Genomic DNA, 27,499 nt, shown 5'->3' with positions numbered 1-27,499 from the left:
CAGGCTAGAAAGGGCTCCATAGAGTGATCTTATCTCAAAAACAAGAAATCTTAAAAATTGATAAGACATAGATATGTACTCAAAAACAGATTTGACATCAACTAGAAAATAAAAGCACTTTTCTACCTAGTTTCAAAACATGAATTTTAAAATCTGTTCACTGCTATATCCCAGAGTAGGTACTTGACATGGAGTAATTACTCGGGTTTTTTTGTTTGTTTGTTTTTTGTTTTTTAATATGTGTGTATAGGGGTGTGCACATGGAGGGCACGGGACAATTTTCAGTGTCATCTCAGGAATGCTATCTGCCTCCTTTGAGGCCGAGTCTCTCATTAGTCTATAGCTTATCAATTAGGCTAGAAAGGACGGCCAGCAAAGTCCCTGGAGCTACATCTCTGCCTGTCCTGGGCAGGGATGATACCAGGCTCCTTTCTGTTTTCTCATTTGAGACAGGGTTTATGTAGCTCTGGCTGTCCTGAAACACATTACATAGACCAGGCTAGCCTGGAACTCAAAGATCCACCTGACTCTGCTTCCTAAGTGCTGGGACTAAAAGCATGGACAGCCACTCGGGATACTGACATTTTTAATACATTTATCTTTCTTCTCTGAAGGAAGATACTGGAAAATGCCATTCCTTTACATACTTGAGATCTGTCTACCCAGACAAGAACAAGTTCCTAACTAACCCGGCTCCTTTAGCTGCTTCTTGAGATTCTCCAAGAGTTTTTATGGGCAGCGTGCGCTCAATTCACAGAAGAACCCATGAACTAAGCAGAGCCACTATCACCTCCCATTACAGATCTTAATACCGTACCTGAGAAGGTCGAAAGTGGCAAGCCTAATAATGAAAGTGGCAAGCCTAATATAATATTCTACAGAAAACGCAAGCTCTCCAGAGGATGCCATTGTGTTGGTAGTTAAATTCCTTGTACTGAATGCTAGAAGCAGGATACTTGCTGAAATAGTTCATCTAAGGATTCTGTAGTACTAGAGGGATGAACATATAGCTCATTGGTAGAGCCCAGCATCCCCATGATGCCTTAGGTTCACTGGGAAGGGAGACACACACTACACATGATGATTCTTAAAGCTTCTCCTGCCCTAGACAAGAGAAGAGAAATATTTTTGTTTGGTTATTTGTTTTGCCTGAGACAGGGTTTCTCTGTGCAGTTTTAGCTGGCCAGGAACTCACTTGTAGACCAGGCTGGCCTCAAATTCACAGAGATCCGCCTGCCTCTGCCTCCCAAGTGTTGGATTAAAGGCATTAGCCACCATTGCAGGCTGAAAAGAGAAATTTTTTAAGAAATTACCACAATTTAAAGACTAGAAACTATAGACATCAGACTGCTGCCTAGTTCAATAGCCTGGGATGATCCAAAACTAGAGGGACTACACACGTAGCACCTTGTGAATGCTGGGTTTGCAGGCATCACCTACCACACCTGCTTTAGGCTAAATATTTTTAGTGAAAAGTTAAAAGGCAGTGGTGTCGCATGCTTTAATCCCAGAACTCAGGAGGCAGAGGCAGGTGGAGCTCCGAGTTTGAGGCCAGCCCGATCTACAGAACAAAGTATAGGAGAGCCAAAGCTACACAGTAAAGCCTTGTCTTGGAAAACAAAAAACAGGGGTTGGGGATTTAGCTCAGTGGTAGAGCACTTGCCTAGCAAGCGCAAGGCCCTGGGTCCAAAGCTCCAAAAAGAAAAAAAAAAAAAAGTAATAGGAAAACAAAAAACAAAAAAGTTTTCCAAAACTCTTGGGCCAGGGGGCTGGAGCTATGGTTCAGAGTTCAGAACACTTGCTGTTCTCCCAAGGGGCCTGGGTTCAGTTCCCAGCACCTGCAAAGCTGGCTCACGATCATCCAGAACAAACACCATTTACAAGAGACACAACACTCTCTCTGGATTTCGCTGGCACTGAACAAATGTGGTACAAGACAGCCACTTACACACATACAAGTGAAACACTTGGGTAAAGGTAAAGGCCAAGTTTAAGAAATGCTTACTTTCAAATTGGTACGAGGGCACACACCCTTAGCCTCAACACTTGGGAGACAAAGGAATGCAGAACCCTGCTTATGATTTTGAGACCAGCCTGGTCTACATAGCAAATTCTAGACCAGTCAGAGCTGGATAGCAAGACCCTGTCTCAAAAACTAAAACAAAATTGCCTAAATTGAGGGCTGGAGAGATGGCTCTGGTTGTGAGCACTTGCTGCTCTTGCAGAGACCCTGGATTCCAGCACCATATCAGATAGCTCACACCCATCTATGGTCCAACTCCAGGCTATCTGGTACCCGCTGGCCTCTGAGAGCACCAGCATGCTTGTGTACGCATAAACCTGGGCAGGCAGGCATGCAGGCAGGCAGTGAGCACACGCACATGCACATATACCAGCTCTTATACAAGGAGTAAGAAAGAACTGCTAAGCTCACAGTTGTAATCCTAGCACTTGGGAAGCTGAAGCTAAGTGAACCTAGGAGTCAAGACCAGCCTGGACTAGTTAGGGAGACCTGATTTCAAAAACAATGCAACAAAAGAAAAGAGGAGGAGGAAGAGGAGGAAGAGGAGGAGGAGGAGAAGGCAGAGGACGAAGAAGAAGAGGAGGAGGAGTTGGTGGAGAAAACCTAAATTACCCGAGAGATCCATTGGATCTCATGGTGAAAGCAGAGATTCTCCACGAGGGGCTGGAGCAATGGGTCAGCATCTAAGAGCACTCGCTGCTCTCGCACAGGATCTAGGTTTAGATCCCAGCACCACCAATGTATGAGAACAACAGTCACATATAACTCCAGTTTCAAGAGATTTGAGGCTGTCTTCAGGCCGCTGCAGTCCCCTTCATACAAATGATACACATACATATACTTTGCATATACACATAAAATATAAAAAAGCTAAAAAGAATTATCTTTAAATAAGACAGTGTTGAGACTACTTTATCCCTTTTAGAATTAAAATCTTCCGTTCTCCTCTAGCTACGGTTATTTCTGAAGGCACTTCAGATTTTAGGCCATGTATGTGGGAGTCAACAGAAAATAATTGGAATTGCTATTTGATGCCAAAAAGTAGGAAATACTCAATTCTAACTTTGTTTGGATTCCTTTTCCTAGTTATTACAATGGACACAAGTGCAGGAAAAGATACGTAATGATAGGTCACAGAGATGGCTATGAGTTAAACTGCTTGCCTTTCAAGACTGTTGACCTCAAGTCAATTCCAGAGACTCACGAGGTGAAGGAGACCAAGTACCAAAAGCTGTCCCGACCTCTACATCCCCACAACTGTGAACATGGGCTCAGTCACATACATCACAGGCACACGATATCAATGAGAGATCCTGTCAAACACAAGTCTACCTCCCTGTGGGAATGCGCACACCTTTCACTGCGGCACTTGAGCAAGGACTGTGAACTCAGGGCCAACCTGGGGTACACAGGCACTCTAACCAAAACTGAATTTATGGAAGCACAAACTTCTTGGGTCTCTGACACTGCCTGCCCCTTTATCCACGGCCCACCAGGGGAACATGGGTGTTCTCAAACGTCACCTTTCCTTGAAGCCTCTCTGCTGAGTAAAACCCAAACTTGTCCCCGTATGCTGGGGCAGTAGCTCAGTGAAAGTGTGTGCCTAACAGGAAAGATCCACAACCCCCAGTCCATAGTGTACATTCCTCTTCCACAGGACCAGTTAGGGTCCCAGCAACCACACTGAGCACATAATCTCCTGTAACTCCAGCTCCAGAGGACGCAATTCCGCTTCTGGCCCCTGAGGGAACCATGGATATATGCACAGATACACACATGAGCAGAGGCAGGCTGATGAGGAGTAACACTCCGTTACAGAGTTCCAGACCAGCCTGTGTTATATGAGAACTGGCCTTAAACACCCCCTAAAGAAGCAGGCATTAACAGTGTTGCCTGGGTGATAAGCTCAACAGTAACATATGTATGCTGTACTTTAGTGATCATGGTGTCTCAGCTGTTATCTCAGGGGAAAGCACTAGTTTCGAAGATAAAAGGCCCTGCGTTGCAGCACCAGGAACACGAAAAATAACAACAAATACTAAGTGTTATATTACATGTTTTTGTTTTTTTTTTAACCAAGATCTAAATGCAGAAAGCTGGTGAATAAACAACTAGCAAATTCATTTAAAAAAACCTGGTAAGATTAGCCTTTTAATTCTCCAGTCTGCTCACTGTCAGCCTCTTTTCTAACTATCGATGTTTTCAAATTAAATTCTTAATAACTGTGTAGTAAAAAGAAAGAACAAGTAACGTGTTTATAAAATACAGACAGGGATTTATTTACAACTTAAGCCTTCTCAATGCTTCTAACAAGCTACTGGGGAAGAATATCAAGTCCTTACCTAGTTTAAGGTTTAAGCGAAAATTAACCTATTGACTTAAGAATGACTCTCACCTGGCTGGAGAGACAGCTCTCCCAGAGGACCTGGGTTCCGTTCCCAGCACCCACATGGAGGCTCACAACTGTCTACAACTCCTGCTCCAGGGGATCTGATGCCCTCTTCTGGCCTCTCTAGGCACCAGGCACACATATGGTGCACACACATATATGGAGTGAAACACTCAAATACTTAACATATAAAACCACACCCCCGAGTGTCCCAGCACACAGGAGGCAGAGAGACAGGCAGATCTCTGCAAGGCTAGCCTGGTCTACAGAGTAAGTTCCAAAACAACCACGGCTACACAGAGAAATCCTGTCTCGAAAAATACAATTTTTAAAAATAAATGTTAAATTACTCTGGCCAATGTGTACAAGTAAGTACTATATTCTTTAGGGAATGGATTATTTCAGACGTTATAAAATGAGTGACATTTGTACAAAATATGAGGTAAAATTATTCTACTAGAAGATGACGTTCGGGGTTGGGGATTTAGCTCAGTGGTAGAGTGCTTGCCCAGGAAGCGCAAGGCCCTGGTTCGGGTCCCCAGCTCCAAAAAAAAAAAAAGAAAAAAAAAAAAAAAAAAAAAAAAAAAAGGGGCTGGAGAGATGGCTCAGCGGTTAAGAGCACCCGACTGCTCTTCCAGAGGTCATGAGTTCAATTCCCAGCAACCACATGGTGGCTCACAACCATCTGTAAAGAGATCTGATGCCCTCTTCTGGTGTATCTGAAGACAGCTACAGTGTACTTATATATAATAAATAAATAAATCTTAAAAAAAAAAAAAGATGACGTTCATAAAACAAGCCTACCACCCCAATACCAGGGAAACACACATTTCTAAGTCAGCTGGGGCCACACAGTACAACAACGGCAAAACAGGGAGACCCTGTCTCAAAACAATTTTTTTTTTTTTAAAAGGGAGGGTGAAGAAAAGAAGGAGGAAGAGATAATATTTTTGAGCTGAGACCAACAGCTGACCTCTCACCTGTGTCAAATGCAAAGCTCTGTAGGGAGTAGTTCAATCTTTCTGTGTCCAGAGCAAAAGCCAGTGTCCCGCCCCACTCTGACTCCACTCTCTAGCTGCAGGGTCTGGAAATGTCTTCCGTTTAAATGAACTTTCCCAGGCTTGTTCTTTCCATGAGAAATGACCAAGCTAAAATAATCCCATGAAAAGCCCAGGATGGAAAGACCAACCTCCCTCTTTTCCTTTTTGTTGCTGTACACACTACAGATAGGTGTCAACAGAGGTACAGGGCTTACACTAATGACTTCAGTAGGTGCTTAGGGACATTTAAGGCAATTTAGGACTACTGCGCATTACAAAAGAGACACAAAGCTCTTCTTCAGCGTGCCTTCAGGTCATTGGAAGTGTGAACTCAGAAACATGACAAAAGCCAGCAGAGGCGGAACTTCACAACTCCATTGTCTTTAGAGTGTTTTTTACCACGTCCAAATCGTACAGTGCCAACATGTCTAATTATTCAATGATTCCCCAAGTAAAACTTGACAGCAATAAAGCAAAAAAAAAAAGGGGGGGGGGAGGGGGGCAAAGAAAGGAGATAGAAAACCTCCATGCCCCAATAACCCCTTCTCTTGAACTAGAATGTACAGACGCTGTTAACAAAAATGGCACTGCCATGCTTGTGTCAAGGAACAATACTCACAAGAATGATCAGGCCCTGAGAAGTTCCCAGCACTCCTTTCACCTTGAGAAAAGGGCTTTCTTTTCCAAAAGTTCAGATTCTGCAGCCAGTCCCTCCATAAGGGACATTCAGACACTGTAGCCAATTCTTCCATGAGGGAATTTGGAGAAGAGGCCTCTTCTTGAGGGACAGAAAAAGAAGAATCTTTTAATAACATCTCCCTAAACCAGGAGTGGTGGCTCACACCAGTGATCCCAACACTCAGGGAGAGGCTGAGGCAAGAGGGCTGCGGAGGACACCCTGGGATACACAGTGTCAGGCCAGCTAGGGCTACATAGCTAAACCCTGTCTCAAAAGAACAACAAACCACTTATCAAGATCTCAACACAAACTGAGAGACCAGGAAGAGCATCATTACCCCTAAGGAACCCAGTTCTGCAGGGAATCTCTGAGGCATCAAGGCTGTTTCCCTTTCCCTTTTTGTTAACATGCAGCAAAAGCAACCCATCCTCCAACAGAGGGTTAAACTGAAAATGCTCTCGATGTCTACTGACAAAAGGCACCATGTATGAAAGACTTTCATGTGCTTATCCAAGGGGAAGGGAAAAGAAGCCATCTGCAGTGCTTTACATCCTGGAGAAGGGCAGTCTTTTACTTCGGAGAGCTGGAGGCCGGAGAGGATGTGTAGATAAAGGGAAGCTGTTTTTAATTGCCAACAAAAGCAAGTGAAGGGAGAGGGGATCTAGACAGATTTGGTGCACAAAGAAAGGCTGGCTTCTGGCACTGAGTTTTCCCTCCCTCTTAGGACTCTTAATGGAGAGACGGATGCAGGAAGATCAGAGGCTTGGCTACATAGCAAATTTGAGGCCAGCCTGGGCTACATGAGAGCTTGTCTCAAAACAAAACAAAAAGCAGCACATGGTGCATGCCTGAACTAGTAGTGTCCTATAAGGTGAGACAAGATTATCAGGGGTCAGGGGCTAGAGGCCAGCCTGGGCTACCTACTGAGTTTGAGCCTGAACTGTAAAGAGACCACTCATATCAAAATAAATAGATTAAATAAAGTGCTAATCTGTTTCCAAAAATTAATAATTTTTTTCCTGATCTTCACTAAGGCTCTCTGTTGTTAACTTGGAGAGTAGAGTACAGTAGGATCCAAAATGAGAGGAAGTGTCCTTTACCTCCAGAGTAGGAAAAGTCTTTCTGTTGGAAAGAATGGTTTGAACTTTTGTGATGAAGAATAGATTCCTGCAAACACCAGCTTCTGATGGAGGACATGACTTTTCTTTCTTAACGTATCAATAGTAACAATTGACCAAAAGTTCACTGTGCACCAAACATTTTCCACAAAACTTCCCTTGAGCCTTCATGACAATTCAGAGAAAAAAAAAGTACCCAGGTTACAGATGGGCTGCAACTGACAGAGGATGAGTCAAGGTCATAAAGATGTTAAGTGGGAGATACAAACTTGGAAATATCACACTCCAGAAGAGGAGGACCAGCTCAATGAATCCTAAAAGACCTAATAAAAACACGAAAAGCAAAGCACCCTTGGTGGACACGGTTGGGGGAAGGGGAGAAAAGCTAACTTACGATATCATAAATTCAGGGCCTCCCTCTATCTTGGAGTGAAAGTGAAAAATAAAGAAGACAGATCTGTTTCTTGCAGAAAAAATACCTCTGTCACTTTTAGGAAAGTTGAGAATCTCCTTCACTTGGAAGGCGCTGACCAAAGTGAGGGTCGTTTAGGGGTTACCCCTTAAAACGCTCCTTTGGATAAAGAATTCCCTTCAGCACCATAAACCGGTCTCCCTTCTCTGACAAATCGACCAGAGCCGAGGGAGGTGTATACCAACTAGGGGCGTCGTCCTCTCCAAGGAGAGAAGTTGGGGGTCCCCTGCAGATGGAGGTTGAATGGGAGCCTCTTCCCCTGGAACCAGGACTCTGATAAGCTGTTTTCTCTCAGCGACGTGGAGCCTGACCTCCTGGATGTCTGTGGGTGTTTGTCACTTACAACGCTGCTTCGGTGCCCTTCGGCTCCCTGAAAGGCTGGGGGCCCGGACCCCCTTTAGTCAGCACCATCCGGCGGAGGACCCCCAGGCCGTCGTGGGGCTGCCCAGGCCTCTTACCCTGCGGCCTCCTCCTCGGACCGTGCTCATCCCGCCACCTTGGCCTCGGCTGCCTCCGTCCCCGCAGTCCCCGCCGCCGCCAACTCTACCAGATCTTCTGGAGCCGAGGCCCGAGGGCGCTCCAGCCTCCACCGCTCCTACAGTGCCCTCCCCCCCTCCCCTCCGCACTTCCTCATCCGGGGCCAAAGCCAGCCATGCGGACGGGCCTTGATCCCGCCCCCGCACGGCGCGCGCGCAATCCGAAGGGCGGCTCTTCCCAGCAGGTACCTCCACCCTCTGCTAGCTCCCGACGCACTCAGCCCCGCCCCCATCGCTCTGACTCTTAAAGAGAAACGTACCCTTGGGCCCAGTTCCTGTCTCCAACTGTTACCAGCACTATGGTCCTATCTATTTCTGTTGAGGTGGACAGATGCCACTCCAGGGGCCTTCTGCTTCCATCCTGGCAGATCGTGGGGCTTTTTAATAACTGCAGTCAAGGTTTAGGTCACACCATTCTCCTACTGCTTCTTATCACACTGGCCACTAAATCCAAACGTTAACCCAGGAATGTAGTTGGTTACACTTTGATTTTATTTCATTGCTTCTTTAGCATTGAAAGTACCGCATTTTATCTCTTTAGTGCCTGTTTCTTTCCACCTCTTTTCTTCAGGACTATATTCATAGCACCTAAGGAAGTGTCTGGAAGAAATTAGAAGGGAGCTGGGCATGCCTTAATTTCAACACTTGGGAAGCAGAGGCAGGAGGATCTCTCAGTTCAAGACCAGCCTTGTCTACAAAACAAGTTCTTGTACAGCCAGGACTACACTGAGAAACCCTGTCTCAAAAGGAGAGAGACAGAGACACAGAGAGACAGACACACAGAGAAACACAGACACACACAGAGAGCGAGAGAGAGAGAGAGAGAGAGAGAGAGAGAGAGAGAGAGAGAGAGAGAGAGAGAGAGCGAGAGAGAGAGAGAGAGAGAAATTAGAAAAGGGGTTGAGGAGGGGGTTATATATGTCCATAGACTATAATCAACTTTCCCCAAATCACACAGACATGATTTAGAAATAAGCACCTCTAGTTTCCTGAAGTTTATTAGTCTGGCAAAAGGTGGAGGCTTTTCTCTTGGCAATTACCTTTTCTCTGGCTAGGATCTGCAAAGGAAGCCTCGGCCAGTCTGCACATTCCTTTAACCCCAGCAGAGGCAGGAGACTCTCTATGAATTTAAGGCCAGCCTTATCCACACAGGATTTGATTTAAGACAGGATTTCACTTTTTAACTTGGGCAAGTCTGAAGCTTGCCATTTCCTGGCTCAACCATTAATCTAAAAGGAAAAACACTCTCTCTCTCTCTCTCTCTCTCTCTCTCTCTCTCTCTCTCTCTCTCTCTCTCTCCACCCCCAGCCCCCTGTAGACAAAGCTGGTCTCACCCTCAGAGATCTGACTGCCCCTGCCTCCTAAGTGCTGGGATTAGAAATGTTTGCCACCACCCAGCTCTTTTTTTTTAAACAATCTCTCACTCAGACTGGCCTCAAACTCTTCCAGCAATGGGATTATATACACCACCATGGGGACTTTTGCTTATCATGCTATGGGAGGCCCTTTGACCCATTCCCAAATCCTCTACTGTTTTACAGTGCTTTTGCTTTCAAAACAAAACCCAAACATTTATACATTTTCTGAAAAATACTGGAAAACTGTGTTGAAAGCTGGGGGAAACCTAAAAAAGGAGCTGTGATTAACTGGAGGCAGAGATGCCATTTAGATTTAGTGGTCCTCATGATTAGAGGACACGCGTCAGTCTAGTTATAAAATACCCACAGGATGAAGAGGAGGCTGGTAGAGCGGCGCAGGTCAAACATGGGGCTGAAGTTGCATGTAGACAGAGAGCTTGCCTAGTATGTGTGAGGGCTGGGTCTCATCCCCAGAGCTAGTTGTCAGAGGAAGAGAGAGAGAAACAAGAGGCAAGTGCACTGGGCATGGTGGTTTATTCCTACAACCCCAGAACTTGGAGGGAAGCTGAGGCAGGAGGAGTGTCATGAATTCAATGCCAGTCTGGCTACATGGTGGAATTGTAACTCACCAAACTCTTTCTTCTTAAAGAGAAAGATGTCCCAACAAATAGGAGCTTGGGGTACTCTAGGTTTAACATAATCGATTGGCCTGGGTAAGGTTGGAGTCTTTTCTCTTTTCTGACTTTTTCCTCAGCCTTTCACTTCCACCGTGAAGTACCCTAGGTCTACTATCTAATAGTGACACAAGTACAGGAAGATGTCTGCAAGGTCACAACAGCTTTTTGTTTATCTAGGTGTGTGTGTGTCTGGTGTGTGAACATGATCAGGTATACATCACTGGGCTTCCATCCCTCAGAGCGTGTGTGTAGCTCAGAGAACTACATGTCAAATTTGAGGCAAGGTCTCTAGTCCCTGCTGCACTGAGTTCTGCAGACTGACTAGCTGGTAGCCTTAAGCTTTGGGAGGGGGTGGGGCTACAGGTTCATGTCACTGCGCCATATCACAAGGCTTCCTGTGATCGAAGTCTCAGATTCTGGGGCTACTCACTCCACTGTTTCCCCTGCTGGGTAGCTTACTTAAAGTAGCATTAAGACTACAGCTATTAGGGTTGGGGATTTAGCTCAGTGGTAGAGCACTTGCCTAGCAAGCACAAGGCCCTGGGTTCGGTCCCCAGCTCCGAGGGGGAAAAAAAAAAAAAAAAGACTACAGCTATTAGGGCTGGGGATTTAGCTCAGTGGTAGAGCACTTGCCTAGCAAGCACAAAGCCCTAGGTTCGGTCCTCAACTCTAAAAAAAAAAAAAAAAAAAAAAAAGACTACAGCTATTGTCACTGATTACTGGAGGAACTTAGAGACCTGGGATTGTTTCAGTGGTAGAGTTTGATTAGTGTACACTGGTTTAGTTTTCAATCCCCATTTCTGGGGAAGAGCATTGCCGCCCCTCGATTCAATCATCAGAAATGAATATCAACAACGACGAAAGGATCATAGAAGTCTAGGAATATCCTAGGGTTTGGGTTGGTAGAGGCCTGCACGCTGGACGCCTCCGAGTAGGGGCTTTTCCGTTGTAAGTTTATAACCACCAACACCCAGCCCCAACACACACACAGACAGACACACACACACTCACACACTCACACACACACACTCTCTTTTTGATTTCTGAGGGCGGCGGGCAGCTTAATGGAGTCGGAAAAGCAGAAGGGCAAGTCGGACTTTAGGCAGGACTGTGTTTCTTGGTGCACACACCAAAATGGAGGTGGGGAGCACAATCTCAACCATGTGGATCAATGAGCCATATGTCCCACGCTATGCATGAGAACGCCTCATACCATTAGAGAACGTCTCACTCAATGTAGGAAGATGAGAGAATACCTCAGGAAGAAGAAGACTGAGACCTTTATATCGGTATAAATTACGACCACTCCCCCTTATATGTTCATTCCCGTATTCACTTTTCTGGCCGCAAGGGACGCTGGGAGGTGTAGTCTTTCAGCAGGAAACTCATTCTAAACTCCTAGGCAGCGCTGTTTTCCTGCTGAGGAGGGTCTTTGTCAGAGGGGTAATTATGGGTCCATTGAAGAGGATCCTCTGGTCACTTAGCAGGAGGAGAGTTTTAACTTGATCAGCTGTAATGGATCATGCTGTTGGGGACAGTTATGGGTCCTTGGAAGAGGTGGTACTCTGGTGACTTAGCAGCAGAGTTTAACTTGATCAGCTGTGATGGAACATGTGATGGATAATGCAATTTTCACCCTGTATTCCCGAAGAGGCTTTTGAAAAAATTGTTGTTAAAAGGCAGTTGATTTGATTACAGAGTAAAACTGAGAAATTTCTCTGAAAGGTCAAGGGAGGAAGCCAAGGCACAAGAGACAGAGTGGGTCAGTGGGAGGCTAAGTGGGCATGAAGTTGATTCAGGACCATCATTGGTCCATTGTCAGGACTGCTGCACCAAAACAAACTAGCAAACTTTGCAGGGAGCTACAGAGCATCAAGGGAAGGGAACAGGAGAAAATAGAAGACAAATCTAAAGAATTGTATTTGGCCCGGAATAAAAGGAATGAGGTTTCCTTTCAGCCAGTTTCTCCTCAGCATGCAAAATGTCTTTTTCAGATATATCAGGAACAACTGGATCAAATGGAGTCGTTGTAGGGTGAAAGCCAGCCATTGGGATACCTTACAGGGAATATTTCGCTTGGGAGTAGGGTGCAATTAAGTTAGTAAAACAGGTAAAATGGATATGTATTACTACAATAAAAAATTAATGAAGTAGTCAAGAGGAGGATCCAGAGTGGGAGAGAAACAGAAGGAACTTTTGCTGGGTCCCTGTGGTTTTAGACTCCATTTCAATCCAATTAAGATTTAGTGTGTGTAGGGGGCTGGAGAGATGGCTCAGTGGTTAAGAGTACTGACTGCAGGGGTTGGGGATTTAGCTCAGTGGTAGAGAGCTTGCCTACAAGCGCAAGGCCCTGGGTTCGGTCCCCAGCTCCGGAAAAAAAGAAAAGGGGAAAAAAAAAAAAAAAAAGAGCACTGACTGCTCTTCCAGAGGTCCTGAGTTCAAATCCCAGCAACCACAGTCATCTGTAATGGGATCCAATGCCTTTTTCTGGTGTGGCTGAAGACAGCTACAGCATACTCATATATAATAAATAAATAATTCTTTTTTTTTTTTCTTTTTTTCGGAGCTGGGGACCGAACCCAGGGCCTTGTGCTTCCTAGGCAAGCGCTCTACCACTGAGCTAAATCCCCAACCCAATAAATAATTCTTTAATAAAAAAACTTTGTCTCTCTCTCTCGTTAATTCTTCTCTCATCATATTACATCTGAACCACAGTTTCCCCTCCCTCCTCTTCTCCCAGTCCCTCCCTCCACCTCCCTTCTCCCCCAGATCAACTTTCTCCTTCATTTTCCCTTCAGAAAAGGGCAGGTCTTCCGGAGATATCAACCAAACAAGACATATCAAATTGCAAAAGACTAGACACATCCCCTCATTTTAAGGCTGGTTAAAGCAACCCAGTAGGAGGAAAAGGGCCCCAAAAGCAAGTAAAAAACTGAAAGACAGCTCCCGCTCCCATTGTTAGGAGTCCCACAAAAACACCCAGCTGCACAACATAACACATATGAACTGAAGTGTTCCCCACGAAGAGGACAGTCATTACCTGCTGAGTTATGTTCTGGATCTCTGTCAACTACTAAGTTTTATCTCGGTCTCTTGGATGGACCCTCTTCTCTGGCAGTCTACTATTAAGAATTAAAACAGGGGTTGGGGATTTAGCTCAGTGGTAGAGCGCTTGCCTCACGGCTGCCAAGGCCCTGGGTTGGTCCCCAGCTCCAAAAAAAAAAAAAAAAAAAAAAGAATTAAAACAGCTGGACAGAAGTCTTTGTGCAGGGCAGTGCTGGCACACATCTTTAAATCCCAGCACTAAGGAGGCAAAGGGAGACAGATTTCTTGAGGTCTGATATCCAGGTCAGTCTGGTCTACAGAGCAAGTTCTAGGACAGCCAGAGCTACACAGAGAAACTCTTAGTCTCAAAATACAAAAGACGATAACAAAAGAAGTCTTTCTTGGATCAATTTATCCCCTCCGTCTCAGTAGCTCAGATCAGCTTAACGTTCTTCAGAACCAGCTTGACTCCTTGGATGTTGAAGTACTCCATAGTTTAACAGTGTCTGCTGTTAAGGATGGATTTGAGCCTTGCTTCAAGAGCAATGCTACTGGGGGTTGGGGATTTAGCTGGGGTTGGGGATTTAGCTCAGTGGTAGAGCCCTTGCCTAGGAAGCACAAGGCCCTGGGTTCCGGCCCCCAGCTCCGGGAAAAAAAAGAAAAAAAAAAAAAAAAAAAAAAGAGCAATGCTACCTCCACACCATCAAATCTTTTTTTTTTGGTTCTTTTTTTCGGAGCTGGGGACCGAACCCAGGGCCTTGCACTTCCTAGGCAAGCACTCTACCACTAAGCTAAATCCCCAACCCCCCCCTTTTTTTTTTAAGATTTATTTATTTATCTATTATAAGTACGCTGTTGCTGTCTTCAAACACACCAAAAGAGGGCATCAAATCCCATTACAGATGGCTGTGAGCCACCATATGGTTGCTGGGAATTGAACTCAGAACCTCTGGGAGAGCAGTCAGCACTCTTAACCACTGAGCCATCTCTCCAGCCCCTGAAAGTAGTTTTTGCTAAGAGAAAGAATTGAATGCTAGGGTAGAGTGTGGCCGACTGCACTAGCATGCAGGTCTTATTATCAGTCACGGGTTCCTACCTTGATGGCATCCTCATATGTCAGTTTGGGAGACATTGAGGGCGGAGTATAATTGCTATTTGTCTTTCTGTTCTTTAAGACATTTAGGATGTGGGTGCAGACTCTGAGATTCTCCAATGGACAAGAGAATCTACACCCCCGCCCCTACACACACACACACACACACACACACACACACACACACACCTCCATCGCCTGAGGAGTAATTCATCTTTGGATAAGGAGAAGGTGGTTTTTTTTTTTCCGGAGCTGGGGACCGAACCCAGGGCCTTGTGCTTGCTAGGCCAGCGCTCTACCACTGAGCTAAATCCCCAACCCGTAATTCATCTTTAAATAAGGAGGAGGTGTTTTGGTTTTATTGGATTGTTTTGGCCTACATAGTGGGAGCAGGACAGGCCTCTAGCAGGTCCTACTTCCCATGAATCCTTATTCTGTAATGAGGCTAACATGCAACTTACTCTGGTTGGATGATTTATGCCCCCTCTAAGGAAACTACTGGGCCTTCTGCCATGGAAGCCTATTATAGATTTAACCCATTTTACTCAGGCATTCAATTTTTTTTTTTTTTTTTTTTTTTTTTTTTTTCCGGAGCTGGGGACCGAACCCAGGGCCTTTCGCTTCCTAGGCAAGCGCTCAACCACTGAGCTAAATCCCCAACCCCTCAATGTTTTGAATATTGCTTTTTTTTTTCCAGCCGAGAGTGAACTGTATTAATTTATTGACATGGTCAATTCATCAACAAGATGGGGTCGTCTGTCTCCAGGAGGTACGGCTCATCTCCATCTGCTGGAACAGGTGCCCACATGCTTCACCTGGAAGACTCAGCACTTCAGGCTTCAGTCAGGCTCGGCTACTCCTTCTTCACTTTCACTGTTTTTATGCTGCTGCTCGAAGTCTTCTCAGCGTTCGCTTTGAACTCTGTCTTCAGGGCATCCCTCACTGCTTTTGCACAGATCTGGGAGAACCGGATGTAGCTGAGTCCAGCCTGTTGCCAGTATGCCACCATGGTGTCTCGAGCGGGGCGTGTCAGGCAGAACCGCTGGGTCGCTTCCGAGTAGCCTGAGCCCGGCCTGGCAGCAGGAACGGATATTGCTTTTTTATCAAACAGATTTTAAGTTTAATCTAAACTTGTTTTGAGTTATGTACCTTAGGTTTAATTTTGACAACAAAAGAGTATATAATGGGAAATATAAATTGGTCTCTCCTTTCAAGCTTGTCTTTGTACATTACATTTGTACTTAGCATTAACTTGTATTTTTTAATTATACTTAACAGTTTACAGTAAGTTAGCAATTCGCTCCGAGTTACACACACCCCGTTTTCTTGTTACATAGTCCAAGAACTCTAGGGAATGTTCAGCACTCTTGTCTCCAGAGAACCTGGATTAGGAGGATGAGCCAACAAACACACTTTTAGCCCTCTGGACCAGGCTGAGTTAATAACTTCGTCAAACACATGGAAACAGCTCGGCCAGATTAAGAGTCGACTCTCTCAAGCTTCTCCTGTTATGAAATCACTCTCTGAAACGAAGGTCTTGGCTGTGGCTCTATTTTCAAATTTCTCTTGCAAAGCGGGAAGCACCATGGACGGTGGCGGGAAACGCCAACGGGAATTGAGTTTGAAGATAGACTCGACGCCACGCCCCCAGCCTCCAGCTCCGGAGGAGGAAGTGGCGCGGTCACCGAGACGAGGCGGAGGCTGGGCTAGAGCGGCCAGGCCGGCTGAGCCGGGACCGGCGAGGGGCGGGGACTCGGGGCGGAGCCTCCGGAGCGGCGCGGGCTCAGGTGAGCGCTCTTCGGCGGTGCTGTCTGTCTGGCTCCTAGAGCTCTGGTGCGGAAGCTGCGCGAACTGTGGGGGCTCAGGTGGGATATCTTGAAGAGGTCCTGGATATCAGTCCAGGATCTGGCCTCGGGCTCGGCCTGAGGCGGGGAGGAGCTCTGGAAGTGGGGGCGAGTGGTGTGCCAGCCTCGGGCTGAGACTTGAGGGGCTTGAAGGAAGGGTCCCTGAGCCAGGTTCGAGGCCCGACTCTTCCTGCAGCCCCCGTGTGACCTTGGATCAGTCTTTTCTCTCACCGAGTTTCTGCGACCGCAGCGGTGAAATGGAGGCAGGACGGTCCGCTGAGAGTTGGTACACACAGAGGTTCGGCAAAGAAACCCCAGCTATCCTCAGTTCTCTCTTTCCCAGGACATTGTTAGTGGAACGTGAATCATGGGAGTGCTTAACAGTTCGAGTGACCTTGGGCGAGTCCCTTGTTTTGACGTTTCTCTACAGAGGTGATGGACTAACCTCTTCGAATATCCCTGTACTATTTTGGTGTTCCTGATGCAGACAAAAACAAGGTAGTGCCCCCTCTCACCACAAGCCTCCCTTTTAAGTATGCGGTAGAGAAAATAGCTTTAGAGGATTGACTAGATCTTAGCCCAAGTTCCCTTTAATTTTTAAAGCACACTTCTATTTGTTTTTCTCTCTTGGTAATTGGAGGAGTGATATAATGCAAGGGTTGGCACGCCTCTCGGCCGAACAACAACCAGTACCTTCAAGGCCTAAAATTAAAGAGCAATTTTAGGAAGCCTGACATTCTCGCTGTTTCTGTTTGTGTTTCAGTAGCAGGAAGGCAAGATGACTTCCCTGCTCCAAGATCGGAACAGCTGAAGAAACCACAAGACAAAATGAGAACCACAAAGGTCTACAAACTTGTCATCCACAAGAAGGGCTTTGGGGGCAGTGGTCAGTATTGATTGATCTTTGGGGATTGTGTAAGTTGGCTGACGTGATGATGTGCCTTAAAAATTACCCATATCACAATTGAGGCTGGACAGGTAAATGAGTGGAGCAAGATCAGCAGGCGGGAATGGCTGGCAGTGAGAGCACAGGATCTTTTTGGAAAGCATTCGCATTCAGATTTTGTTTGGTTGTTTTTTGAATCCAGGTTTTACCATGTATCCAATGCTCATTTGGAACTCACTGTACAGCCCAAGCTGTCTTTGAACCCATTATCCTCCTGCCTGGAAATACTCTACCACACCTGAGTTAATTTTCCTCCTGTTTTTGTTTGTTTTGTTTAGTTTTGTTTTTTTTGTGTAGTGCCAGGTCATGTATACTAGAAAAGGTCTATATGACTTTTTTTTAAATTGTTTATTTCAGAAACTAGAATTATTGACACAGTGAGATGGTTTTATTTTTTGAGACGGAATCTTATAGCTCATACTGGCCTTGAACTCAGTATGTACGGGAGGATGATCTTGAATTACTGACCTTCCCTTCTTCATACCCAAGTGCTGGGATTTCAGGCATGCGCTCCCACATGGTTTTACATGGATCTGGATAAAGAACCCATGCTTTGTCTCTTCGAGCAAGAACTCTATCAAGGAGCAATACCTCCAGACCTCAATGAGTTTTTTTTTTTTTTTTTTTTTTTTGGAGCTGGGGACCGAACCCAGGGCCTTGCGCTTCCTAGGCAAGCGCTCTACCACTGAGCTAAATCCCCAACCCCTCAATGAGTTTTCTTAACTTAATATTTCATTTAATATTTATGTACATGTGTACATCTGTGTTAGGTAGATGCTCTTGCACATGTGTGTGTATGCCCATGAAAGATAAGTGCCAATCTTTAGTATTGTTCTTCAGGAGCCATTAACTTTTTTTTTTTTTTTTTTTTTTTTTGGACAGGCTCTTACTCTGTAGCCTTTACTGGTTTGCAATGCTGACTAGGCTGGCCTTGAACTTACAGAACTCCTCTGTCTTACAGAGATTAGTTTTGCCTACTAAATACTGAGATTAATGACATATCCCATCATACCTAGTTACCTTGCATTTTTATTCATTTATTTCGTTTTCGTCACCCTTGTTTTTGAGACAGTTCCTCAGTGGGACCTGGGGCTTTTTAATTTAGGCTAGACCAGCTGGCCCGTGAAATTGAGTGACAGTGTATGGAATTTCTGTCAGAAGCACCTTGGATTCTTTGTGTGTTGGTTTGGAATTAATTTGGTACTCGCATGTTTAGAAGCCTTTTGTCAAATTGTTTCGGTTCTCGTGTTTAGTCACATCAATCCCATAGGGGGTTGAAACCCTCTATTTATGAAACTGGCCTGAACACTTACACGAAGTATAGGTAGCTACTGAATCAATACAGAGATAGCTTCAGCAGAGGGGATAACAAGAGTACAGTGTAAACTATATATATATGATATATATATATATATATATCATATATGTGTATATAGTATGTGTGTGTATATACATACACACACACACACAAATACATAAAATGTATATAGGTGTGTGTAAGACAGATACAGCTTGGTGATATACCTAGGAGACTAGAATTCTAACCAGCATCCCTATCAAATGTAAAGACTGTGAGTACTGTAAAATCTCTTGTCCCTCTGGAGTTAACATTATGAAGTGATTAGTTAGCTGTAGTGGCTTGTGCCTGCGACACAGGACTTTCCAAGGTTGAGACAGGAGGATTGCTGAAAGTTTGAGGTCATCCTGCTGCAGAAGGAAAATGACTGTTTCAGAGGCGAGAAGGAGGAGCTAGAGGAGGTAGTGCACACGTACTCCCAGCATGCAGGAGGCAAAGGCAGTCGGCGGGTCTCTTGTGAGTTTGAGGCTTCCCTGGTTTACCTAGTGAGCTCCAAGCTACACAGTGAAACTCTGGCTCAAATGAACAAAAGGGAAGAAAGAAAAGAAAAAGAAGAGAGGGGGTAGAGAGTAGGGGGTGGGGCAGAGAGAGGAAATGAAACAAAACAAAATATGCTCAGGGAGCTTAATTTACACAGTGGAAGTTCATCACAGGGAGTTCACATACATTGGAACTAAAATTGTCCGTGGAACATTTCAAATAAAAAGTGAGATTGACCCAGTCAGTTCTTTACGGGGATGAACTCTGTGGAGTATTATTATACTTGAAATCCACTTTTATTTTGAGGTGGGTGGATGGATGGGTTGATTGGTATTGAGGATTGGATTTGTAGCCAGTGTCTCATGCATGCTAAGCATTTACTCTATTGAGCTCTACCTTTACCCCAGGCACTAGAGTTTAAAGGTTGTTTTGAGCCCTGTTTTGAGCTAACACTTAGAGTCTAGACTATTTGGCTAAGTTTTATAACACATAAGAGATGGTGAGACTGCTTTAGACAGAAGGAACTCAGTATTAGTAATGAGCTCTGGCTGTAATTTTACTGCTGTCTAACCTTTAGGCAAGTCAGTTTATCTCCCAGGTTATTTCCTAGCTCTTGATAGTGCTAAAGATTTATTGTGAGGGTCTAATTAAGGCAGCGTTTAAGGGATTTCTTTGAATATTGTGTAAATGTGAGTACTCTGTCCGGGTCCTAGATTCTTTCCATCAGATGTATACCGGATTCACAGCATTTTAGAGAGTAAAGGATGTGCCAGAGGCATGATTTCCCAGACCATGAGCTGCTTTTCCCATGGGCGTAGTAGGATAGCAGAGAGAGTGTGTTATTGGAGATGGTCCCTGAGCCCTTTCCAGTGTACCCATTTACTGTTGCGGCCCTAGACACTTGTGCAGTTTTTTTTTTTTTTTTCTTTCTTTTGAGCTGAGGATGGAAACCAGCTTGCTAGGCAAGTACTTTATCACTGAGTTACATCCCCAGCCCTATGCAAATCCTTTAGTTCTAAAACTGGATTCAAAATGGACCCTCAGGGAAAAGGCAGAACATCTGCTTACGTATGTGTGAGCCCTTGCTTAAGTTCCAGCCTTAGTACTTTAAAAATAGGAAAACAAGCAATCAAAACAAATGGGGGCTAGTGAGATGGTTCAGTGGGTAAGAACACTGGTTCTCAAACCCTTTAGAGTTCAATCCCTAGGCCTTCTATGATGGAGAGAGAAGACAGACGTCTGCAAATTGTTTTCTGACCTACACACACACACACACACACACACACACACACACACACACACACACAAATGGAACTTCAATGTTGGGCATGGTGCAGCTTGCCCTGTGGTCCCAGCAGTCTGGGGTAGAGACAGGAAGAGGAAAGAGTTCCCAACCACCTTGTATGACGTTACCTTGAGAGAGACACCTTTGTTAGTCAGGAAGGTAAGAATAGGGCCAGAGCTCGTCTGTGAGGTCCAGTAGTGATACCGACATGATGGGGTGCCTTTGTTTTCTCCCTGATGCTTTTATTTTTTAGAGGGTATATGCTAGAGATTCAGCCCAACATTGTATACATGCTAAGCCTGTACTCAACTACTGAGCTATACTCCAGCCTTGTTGCTTTCTAAAAGTCACTAAATTGTCTTTCAGATGATGAGCTGGTCGTGAACCCTAAAGTCTTTCCTCACATCAAACTTGGAGACATTGTGGAGATCGCTCACCCCAATGATGAATACAGGTGAGCAATTCAAGGGCGAAAGGAACTAGCACCCTGCTGACTTCAAATACTGTTTCAGGCTAGTCAGAGCCATGTAGTAAGGTCCTATCTCAAAAACCAAAACCAAAAATGCTCATATCTAGGGCTGAAGAAATGGCTCAGCTGAGAGGACCTGAGTTGGGTTCCCAGTACCCACGTGTCCTGTCACAACCATCTGTAATTCCAGTGCCGGGACATCTGACGCCCTCTTCTAGCCTCCATGGGTACCAGGCATGCCCCTGGTGCACGGACATACATGCAGGGTAAAAACATACATACATAGAAAAAAAATTTTTTTTAAATTAAAGATTTTTTTAATATTATGCTTGTGCATGTGAGTTCAGGTGCCTTCAGATGGAGATTCCCTGCATCTGGAGTTATAGGCAGTTGTGAGCCACTTGAGGTGGGTCTTGAATACCAAACTTGAATTCTGTGAAAGAGAACAAGTGCTCTTAACTGCTGAGCCAGCTCTCCAGCCCCAAAAGCCATTTCTGTTTTAAAGTTGAAGGAAGAATCTGGATAGTTTTGTTGCCTTTGTTCGTTTCCTTCCAGGCCAAGTGCATTTCTTTGTTTCGAAGGGTTTGTTCTATGTTTGTGCTCTAAGTTACAATGTATGTTATACTATTTGTTTGCTTTTTAACGGGAGGCAGAGAAATCTTACCTCCTGCAGCGCCCCTCATCTTTGTTGCTTTCTCTTCCAGTCCTTTGCTTTTGCAAGTCAAGTCTCTCAAGGAAGATTTACAGAAAGGTGAGTATTACCTCTCTCTTTGAGATTTTTAGAGTTACTATCTGAGAAACGTCAGAAACCTCTCTTTGTAATCTATCTCAGGGAATAAGTAAGTACCTAGCAGGAGTTTCTTCTGTGAAAAAACACCATAGATAAGGCTTTTGGAGGTTACAGAATGCATTTGCAGAGATGGCCCCAGGAGCACTAGTTGATGTGTTTACTTTCTTCATTTATTTTTATAGCTGCTGAACTGTAACCTCCCCCATACCCCAAACAGATATAAAAAGTGCCAAAGATCCTCATTGTTAGTGTGTTGTAGGCATCGAAGAAATTAGACTTAGAGCCAGAAGAAGAGGTAATTTGAACATGGGAAGCTTTATATTTAACTCCAAAATAACAACAACAACAGTAATAATAATAATAGTGATGATGATGGTGAATTTTTTTTTTTTTTTTTGGAGCTGGGAACCGAACCCAGGGCCTTGTGCTTGCTAAGCAAGCGCTCTACCACTGAGCTAAATCCCCAACCCTGATGGTGAATTTTCTAAATAAGTTTTTCACAAAATATTTAAGTGTTTTCCTGGATAAGTATGTGGTCAGTGTCCAGTTTGGATAGATAGGTATTTGTACTTTCTTGCTGTCTTTTTCAAAGATTGGAAAAGTTGCATGCAAATCAGAAAGTACCAAGGAATTTTATTCATAAAAAGAAAGTGAAGGTAGACGAGTTGCAAAAGCCTGAGCAAGCCCAGGCCTCTGAGTGCCGGGCACTTCCCAGGCTTCCCTGTGAGGTCTCCTAGGAGAGCAGTGTGGGTAGTTTTCCGTTTTGAGTGTTAGGCTTGGGTTATGAAACCGCTCACTGCTCATGTCTCTGGCATGTTGCGTCTGATTTTAATCACGTGTGTGCCCACTCATACATAGATGCACAGGGATAAGTGGGGTATTTCCTCTAAAACTGTACTCATAGGACAGTCTGCCCACTGTGCTCTCAGACCCTGCCTCAGCAAAGGGGAGGGACCGAGAGATGGAGCCCAGTCATCTGCCTGCCCAGCATGCTGAGGGAACTGGGTTCCATCTGTGTCTGGAAGTCCATCAAACAGCTGTGATGTGCAGGCCCTGACTCTGTCTCAAAATAAGAAAGGAGACCCTTGTGTGGCGGTGCATGCATTTAATCCCAGCACGCTGGAGGCAGAGTGGCAGATGGATCTCTATTAGTTCAAGACCATCCTGGTCTACGTAGTGAGTTTCTGTTCAGGAAGAGCCACCTAAGCAAATAAAGTATTTATTGTGTGTTTTAATGTCTTAAACATTATTTTTTTATTTATTTTGTTCTTTTGAGACAGGGTTTCCTTATGTAGCCCAGGCTGTCCTGGAACTCACAGAGATTTGCCACTTCTGCCTCCCAATCACTGGGATTAAAGGCCTGCACCATTACTGCCCAGCTATTATTATTTTAGAACCTTTGTAAATAAATGAAAACACCGTGCACCAAAAGTAACTAGATTTACAATCTGTATAACTCAGTGAACCTCTGTGCAGTTAGAATAGGCGTTTGGAAGGGATGCTGGGGAGTGTCATATTAAATTTTACACGCTTATTACCAAATATGTTTTATGTACTTGGCCACCACCAAAACAAACCCAGAAGCTCTGGGCCAGAATTATACCTAGGACAAGTAGCTTCCTGTTACCTGGATGAGCATGATCTCACGGATGTTCATGCTTTTGTTATCTCATGGATAACCAAATTTGGGGGCTCTTCCCTGGTTCTCAGCACCATAGATGTCTGTAGTGTTTGTTTATGGGGAGGCAGGCCCTTCAAGTCTCCCCTTTATATAGCATGTCCATTGGTGTGACATTCTTTAGGTCTCTTTAGGCAGCCACTTGATAGTGGGAGCCTTTCTGACATATCCACATGACAATCTCACAACAAACTTGCTGTTCTTCTAGCTCTCAGTCTTTCTGTTCACTCTTTGACAGTGGTCCCAGAGACTTGGGTGAGTAGCTGTGAATAGATGCATCGGTTGAGACTGAGCATAACACAATCTCTTTTTGTTCTCCGAATTCCGCATTTTGATCATTTGTGGGTCTATGTAATGCTGTCTTTATCTGAAGACATAGTCAGACCCTGTCTCCTATATTTACTTACATAAGTTAAGTGCGTGGACACACAACAGGCAGGATGCATGTGTGGAAGTCAGAAGACAACTTCAGGGATCAATTCTCCCATTCTACCATGTGGGTCCCAAGGATTGAACCTGGGTCGTCAGGCTTGGTGGCAAGTGCCTTTTCCACTGCCTACCTTGCCACAGAAATAATGGTTTTATTGTGACATTTCTATACATGAACATAAGGTATTTCTATCAAATCCCTTCTTCATATCCTCTCTTGTTTCTCACATCTGGTAACTCCCTCCTCCTCCACAGCAGCTCCGCTACTGCTCCAGGTCTTGGTCTTTGTGTGTGAGTGACCCAGTAAGCTTTACTGTTTACAGGGGCACAGGCACCGTACACTGGACACACCACTGGAGGAATGTCTTTTCTTCACTCTTCAGCCTTTAACTGTGTATAAATCCCCAAGGATGGCTGGGGCCTCATGAGTCTCTCCTTTCGTGACAGAGCAGGGACAGGCCCGATCTTATGTAATCATGGCTGCCGCGAGTTAGACAATGGCGTTGTCATCGTATCCAGAAGTTAGCATCCCACACTCTTCTTCCCACTTCTGTGGCTCTTATATTCTCTCTGCCCCTTCTCCTGTGTTGTTATGTTCCCTGAGCCTCGAGGCCAGACGTACAACCCATCACTTGTTCTCAGCGTGTTGACTAGTTGTGGATCTGCAGTCATTGCTGACCAATGCAGAAAGAAGCTGTTCTGGTCAAAGCTGATAGCAAAACTAATCTATGGGCATAAACATAGTTTTCTGGGCAGTTCTTTTATATGCTTTTAATTCTAGGGAAGGCAAGAGATCCCTGTGAGTTAAGATCAGCCTGGCCTACAGAGTGAAGGTCTAGGGCAATTTAGAACTACATAGTGAGACTTTTCTAAAATAGAAATAATGAATAAGTAAAAACATGCTAATTTAGAAAGTAGTTTGAATCTGTGGCTTTGCAAATGCACTCGTTCTCCTCTGAGGAGAGTGCTTGGATGAGACAAGTCAGTTTGGAAGGCACGTTGTATCCATGCACTCAGCTGCAGCAGTAGTTTCCACACTACTGCTATGATCTCCCCAACCACAGGCCGTTGCTCAGGTTTACAGCCCTGGAAATGGATCTCCTCCCACTGCTGCGTCAGAGTCCTCCATAGCAGACTGCTCCTATTGCACCACTGGACTCATCCTGCTTGGCTGGTTTGTGCTGTGGGGTGTAGGATCCGTAGCCCAGTAAGACAGTTGATGTCTTCCATCACCACGAGGGCTAGTTAGCAAGGACAGCTTCCAGCTCAGTCCTAAGCTTGATTTTTCTGTGCTCCTTACCAAGGCACATGGCACCTTCAAAAATAAGGTCTTGTCTCTGATTTTAGTGAGCAATCGATGGCAATGGCAACGGCATGTATTGTTTTGAGACTCTCTGGAGTCTTCCATGACCAACAACCTCCTTTAAGGGGAGGTTTGAATTTTTCTTATGTTGCCCCTCCCACCCTAACCCTGGTCTCTGTGCATACTAAACTGAGTTGTATTCCTAGCCTGTCTGTCTGTCTGTCTGCCTACCGTCCTATTGATCTATCTGTCTAAGGCTGGCCTGGTACTTGCTGACCTCTACCTGTCTGCCTCCCAAGTGCTAGAATTAAAGGCTATACCACCACACCTAGCTCAGATTGTTTTGGTAGGTTTTTTTTTAGTGTGTTTTTTTTTTAATATTTTAATTAACAACTTCTTTGGTTTGTTTGTGGTAATAAGGGTCCATGGTCCAGGATGAACCTGCTGTATAGCTAGGATGACTTTGAGTTTCCGAGCCTCCGTCCTCCACCTCCAGAGCACTGCAGTCAAAGGCACTTACTACTCTCTGGTTTCTGTAGCTCAGGCTGGCCTTAAACTCGGTGTCTAATCAGGCCAGCTTCTGACTCATAACAATTCTTGTAATAAAGAATCATTCCAAGTAATAATAAGATATTTGTGTGTGTGTGTGTGTGTGTGTCTGTCTGTCTGTCTGTCTGTCTGTCTGTCTGTGAGTGTGTGTGCCCGTGTTGTGTTGTTTGTGGGTGTTGTAACGTGCACGTGGGCTCACCCATGCCTGTATGAATAGAGGTTAGGGGTTGATGCCAGCTGTCATCATCTGTTTTTCTCCACCTTTGTTTGTGAAGGTATTTTTGTTTTGTTTTTGAGAGAGGGTCTCAGTGTGTGGTAGTAAATATACTATCTCACTCTATAGACTAGGCTGGCCTTGAGTTCATAGAGATCCAGCTGCCTTTTCCTCCTGAGTGCTGGGATCAAGGGCACATGCCCCTACTGCCTGGCAAGACAGAATCTTTGATGAACTCGGAGTTTGCTGTTTTGACTAGGCTAACTGGCCACACGTCCAAGGATCCACTAGTTTCTGAACCCCCGTTGCTAGAGAGCAGGTGTGTACGTACAACTGTGCCTACCTTTACGTGGGCGCTGAAGATTGGAGTTCAGGGTGTCATGCTCAGGGAGCAAACACTTTACTGACAACAGTCTTACTAGTCTTACTAGTCCCCCAAGTGCTTTCTCCCCTATCTCTTCCCCTTTCTCCACCCTGTCTCTCTCATTTTCTCCCTTCTTCCCTCTATGTACAAACCCAGGGACTCATACATGCTAAGCTTTTGTGCAGCCACTGTGTTTAGATTTCTCTATTTGAGTATGGATGTTTTGCCTGTATGCAAGTATGTATACCATGCACAAACCTGTTGGAATGCCTGAAACTGGGGTTACCATGGTCGTGAGCTACTGTAGAGTGCTGTGAGCCTAACCCAGGACCTCTGCAAGGACAACAGCTTCTTAACTACTGAACCATCTCTCCGTCTCCAGCTCTCTTTTTTGAGGCAGAGGCTGGTTAGGTAGCCTAGTCTGCCTTTTCAGTCTTCCTGCCTCAGCCTCCCAAATGCTGGAATTACAGGTGTTTACTATGATTTTAAATCAAGTGTAGGTTTTTGGACTGTTTCATTTGTAAAGTACAGAACTGTTTAAAATTTGATCTCCTGGAAGACAGAGAAATAGCAAATGATCAGTTATATTAATTATTGTGTATGTGATGACTTCAGAATGTGTTAACTAATCCAGATTCCCTCCTCCCCGTTCAGAAACTATCAGTGTGGACCAGACTGTGACACAAGTATTCCGGCTAAGACCTTATCAAGATGTCTATGTAAACGTTGTAGACCCCAAGGCAAGTCTTTGCTGGGTATTTTTATATCTTTTTATAGTGATTAGCACCTATCCTCAGAGGTTAGGACACTATGGAAACGAGTTAATTAAGTGTAGTGTTAGATTGTTAAATATATAGCCATATCTAGGTCATTTAGATACAAATGGTACATAGGCTACTTTTAAGTCCTCAGTTGTCTTAGTCATATGAAAGGATGTATTTATAATTTTCTGTTTAATTGCTAATATTGTTATTTATTCTAGTCATTATTTTTATGTTTAATTATTTTTTAAAAAACATTTATTTATCTTTATTTTACCTATTTGGGTGTTTGCCTGTGTGTACATTTGTGCTCCACATGGGTACCTGGATCCCATAGAGGCCAGAAAAGGATGTTGGAGTTCCCCGAATCTTACAGTCAGTTTGAGCCAGCATGTGAATGTAGGAGTTGAATGAAGTCAGGGCCTCTGGAAGAGCAGTCAGTGCTCTTCATCGCTGAGCCATCTCTCCAGCCCCTCATACTTATTTTCTTTAAATGGTTAATTCTCATTTTTAGGCAGAGTTTTGCTGTTTAACCCAGCTGACATGGAACTAAGTATAAGCCCAGGCTGGCCTTGAACTGGCAACAGCCCTTTCGCAGCT

General features: G+C 44.7%; 3 protein-coding genes across 16 annotated transcripts in view; 1 reads left to right on the top strand and 2 right to left on the bottom strand.

The window, feature by feature from the left end:
- Prr14l (proline rich 14 like) overlaps positions 1-8,382 on the bottom strand; it is a 60,292-nt gene extending 51,910 nt beyond the window's left edge. For 2 of the 6 annotated variants that reach the window (XM_032917128.1, XM_032917131.1), the window contains exons 1-2: positions 8,180-8,372; positions 6,072-6,230 (exon numbers count right to left, since the gene is read on the bottom strand). Coding sequence is in view for 1 of the 6 variants with exons in the window: in XM_032917133.1 (XP_032773024.1) it covers positions 8,180-8,209 (30 nt within the window). In the remaining 5 variants the exon portion in view is untranslated. Of the gene's footprint in view, positions 1-6,071; positions 6,231-7,902; positions 8,092-8,179 lie in introns of all 6 variants that reach the window. The other 4 variants (XM_032917129.1, XM_032917132.1, XM_032917133.1 and 1 more) reach the window with 4 other exon arrangements.
- Positions 8,383-15,189: 6,807 nt separating this feature from the next.
- On the bottom strand, positions 15,190-15,510 carry LOC116912577 (ATP synthase subunit epsilon, mitochondrial-like). The gene has a single exon (XM_032916692.1). It carries the CDS (start codon positions 15,437-15,439, stop codon positions 15,284-15,286), a length of 156 nt encoding a protein of 51 aa, XP_032772583.1. The 5' UTR covers positions 15,440-15,510; the 3' UTR covers positions 15,190-15,283.
- A 673-nt stretch (positions 15,511-16,183) lies between these two features.
- Depdc5 (DEP domain containing 5, GATOR1 subcomplex subunit) overlaps positions 16,184-27,499 on the top strand; it is a 137,393-nt gene continuing 126,077 nt past the window's right edge. For 5 of the 9 annotated variants that reach the window (XM_032915852.1, XM_032915850.1, XM_032915851.1 and 2 more), the window contains exons 1-5: positions 16,208-16,295; positions 17,038-17,160; positions 20,709-20,796; positions 21,516-21,562; positions 26,793-26,878. In XM_032915852.1, coding sequence (XP_032771743.1) covers positions 17,103-17,160; positions 20,709-20,796; positions 21,516-21,562; positions 26,793-26,878 — 279 coding nt within the window. In that variant the 5' untranslated portion in view covers positions 16,208-16,295; positions 17,038-17,102. Of the gene's footprint in view, positions 16,296-16,617; positions 16,773-17,037; positions 17,161-20,708; positions 20,797-21,515; positions 21,563-26,792; positions 26,883-27,499 lie in introns of all 9 variants that reach the window. The other 4 variants (XM_032915847.1, XM_032915848.1, XM_032915849.1 and 1 more) reach the window with 4 other exon arrangements.

This window comes from Rattus rattus, chromosome 11 (assembly GCF_011064425.1).
Source record: "Rattus rattus isolate New Zealand chromosome 11, Rrattus_CSIRO_v1, whole genome shotgun sequence".
Taxonomy (NCBI): Eukaryota; Metazoa; Chordata; class Mammalia; order Rodentia; family Muridae; genus Rattus; species Rattus rattus.
Note: the sequence above shows the minus strand (reverse complement) of the source record. Positions and strands in the feature narration are given on the sequence as shown.

Excerpts from the sequence above, each read along its gene's own strand:
- LOC116912577 (XM_032916692.1), bottom strand. The coding sequence starts at position 15,439 with ATGGTGGCATACTGGCAACAGGCTGGACTCAGCTACATCCGGTTCTCC.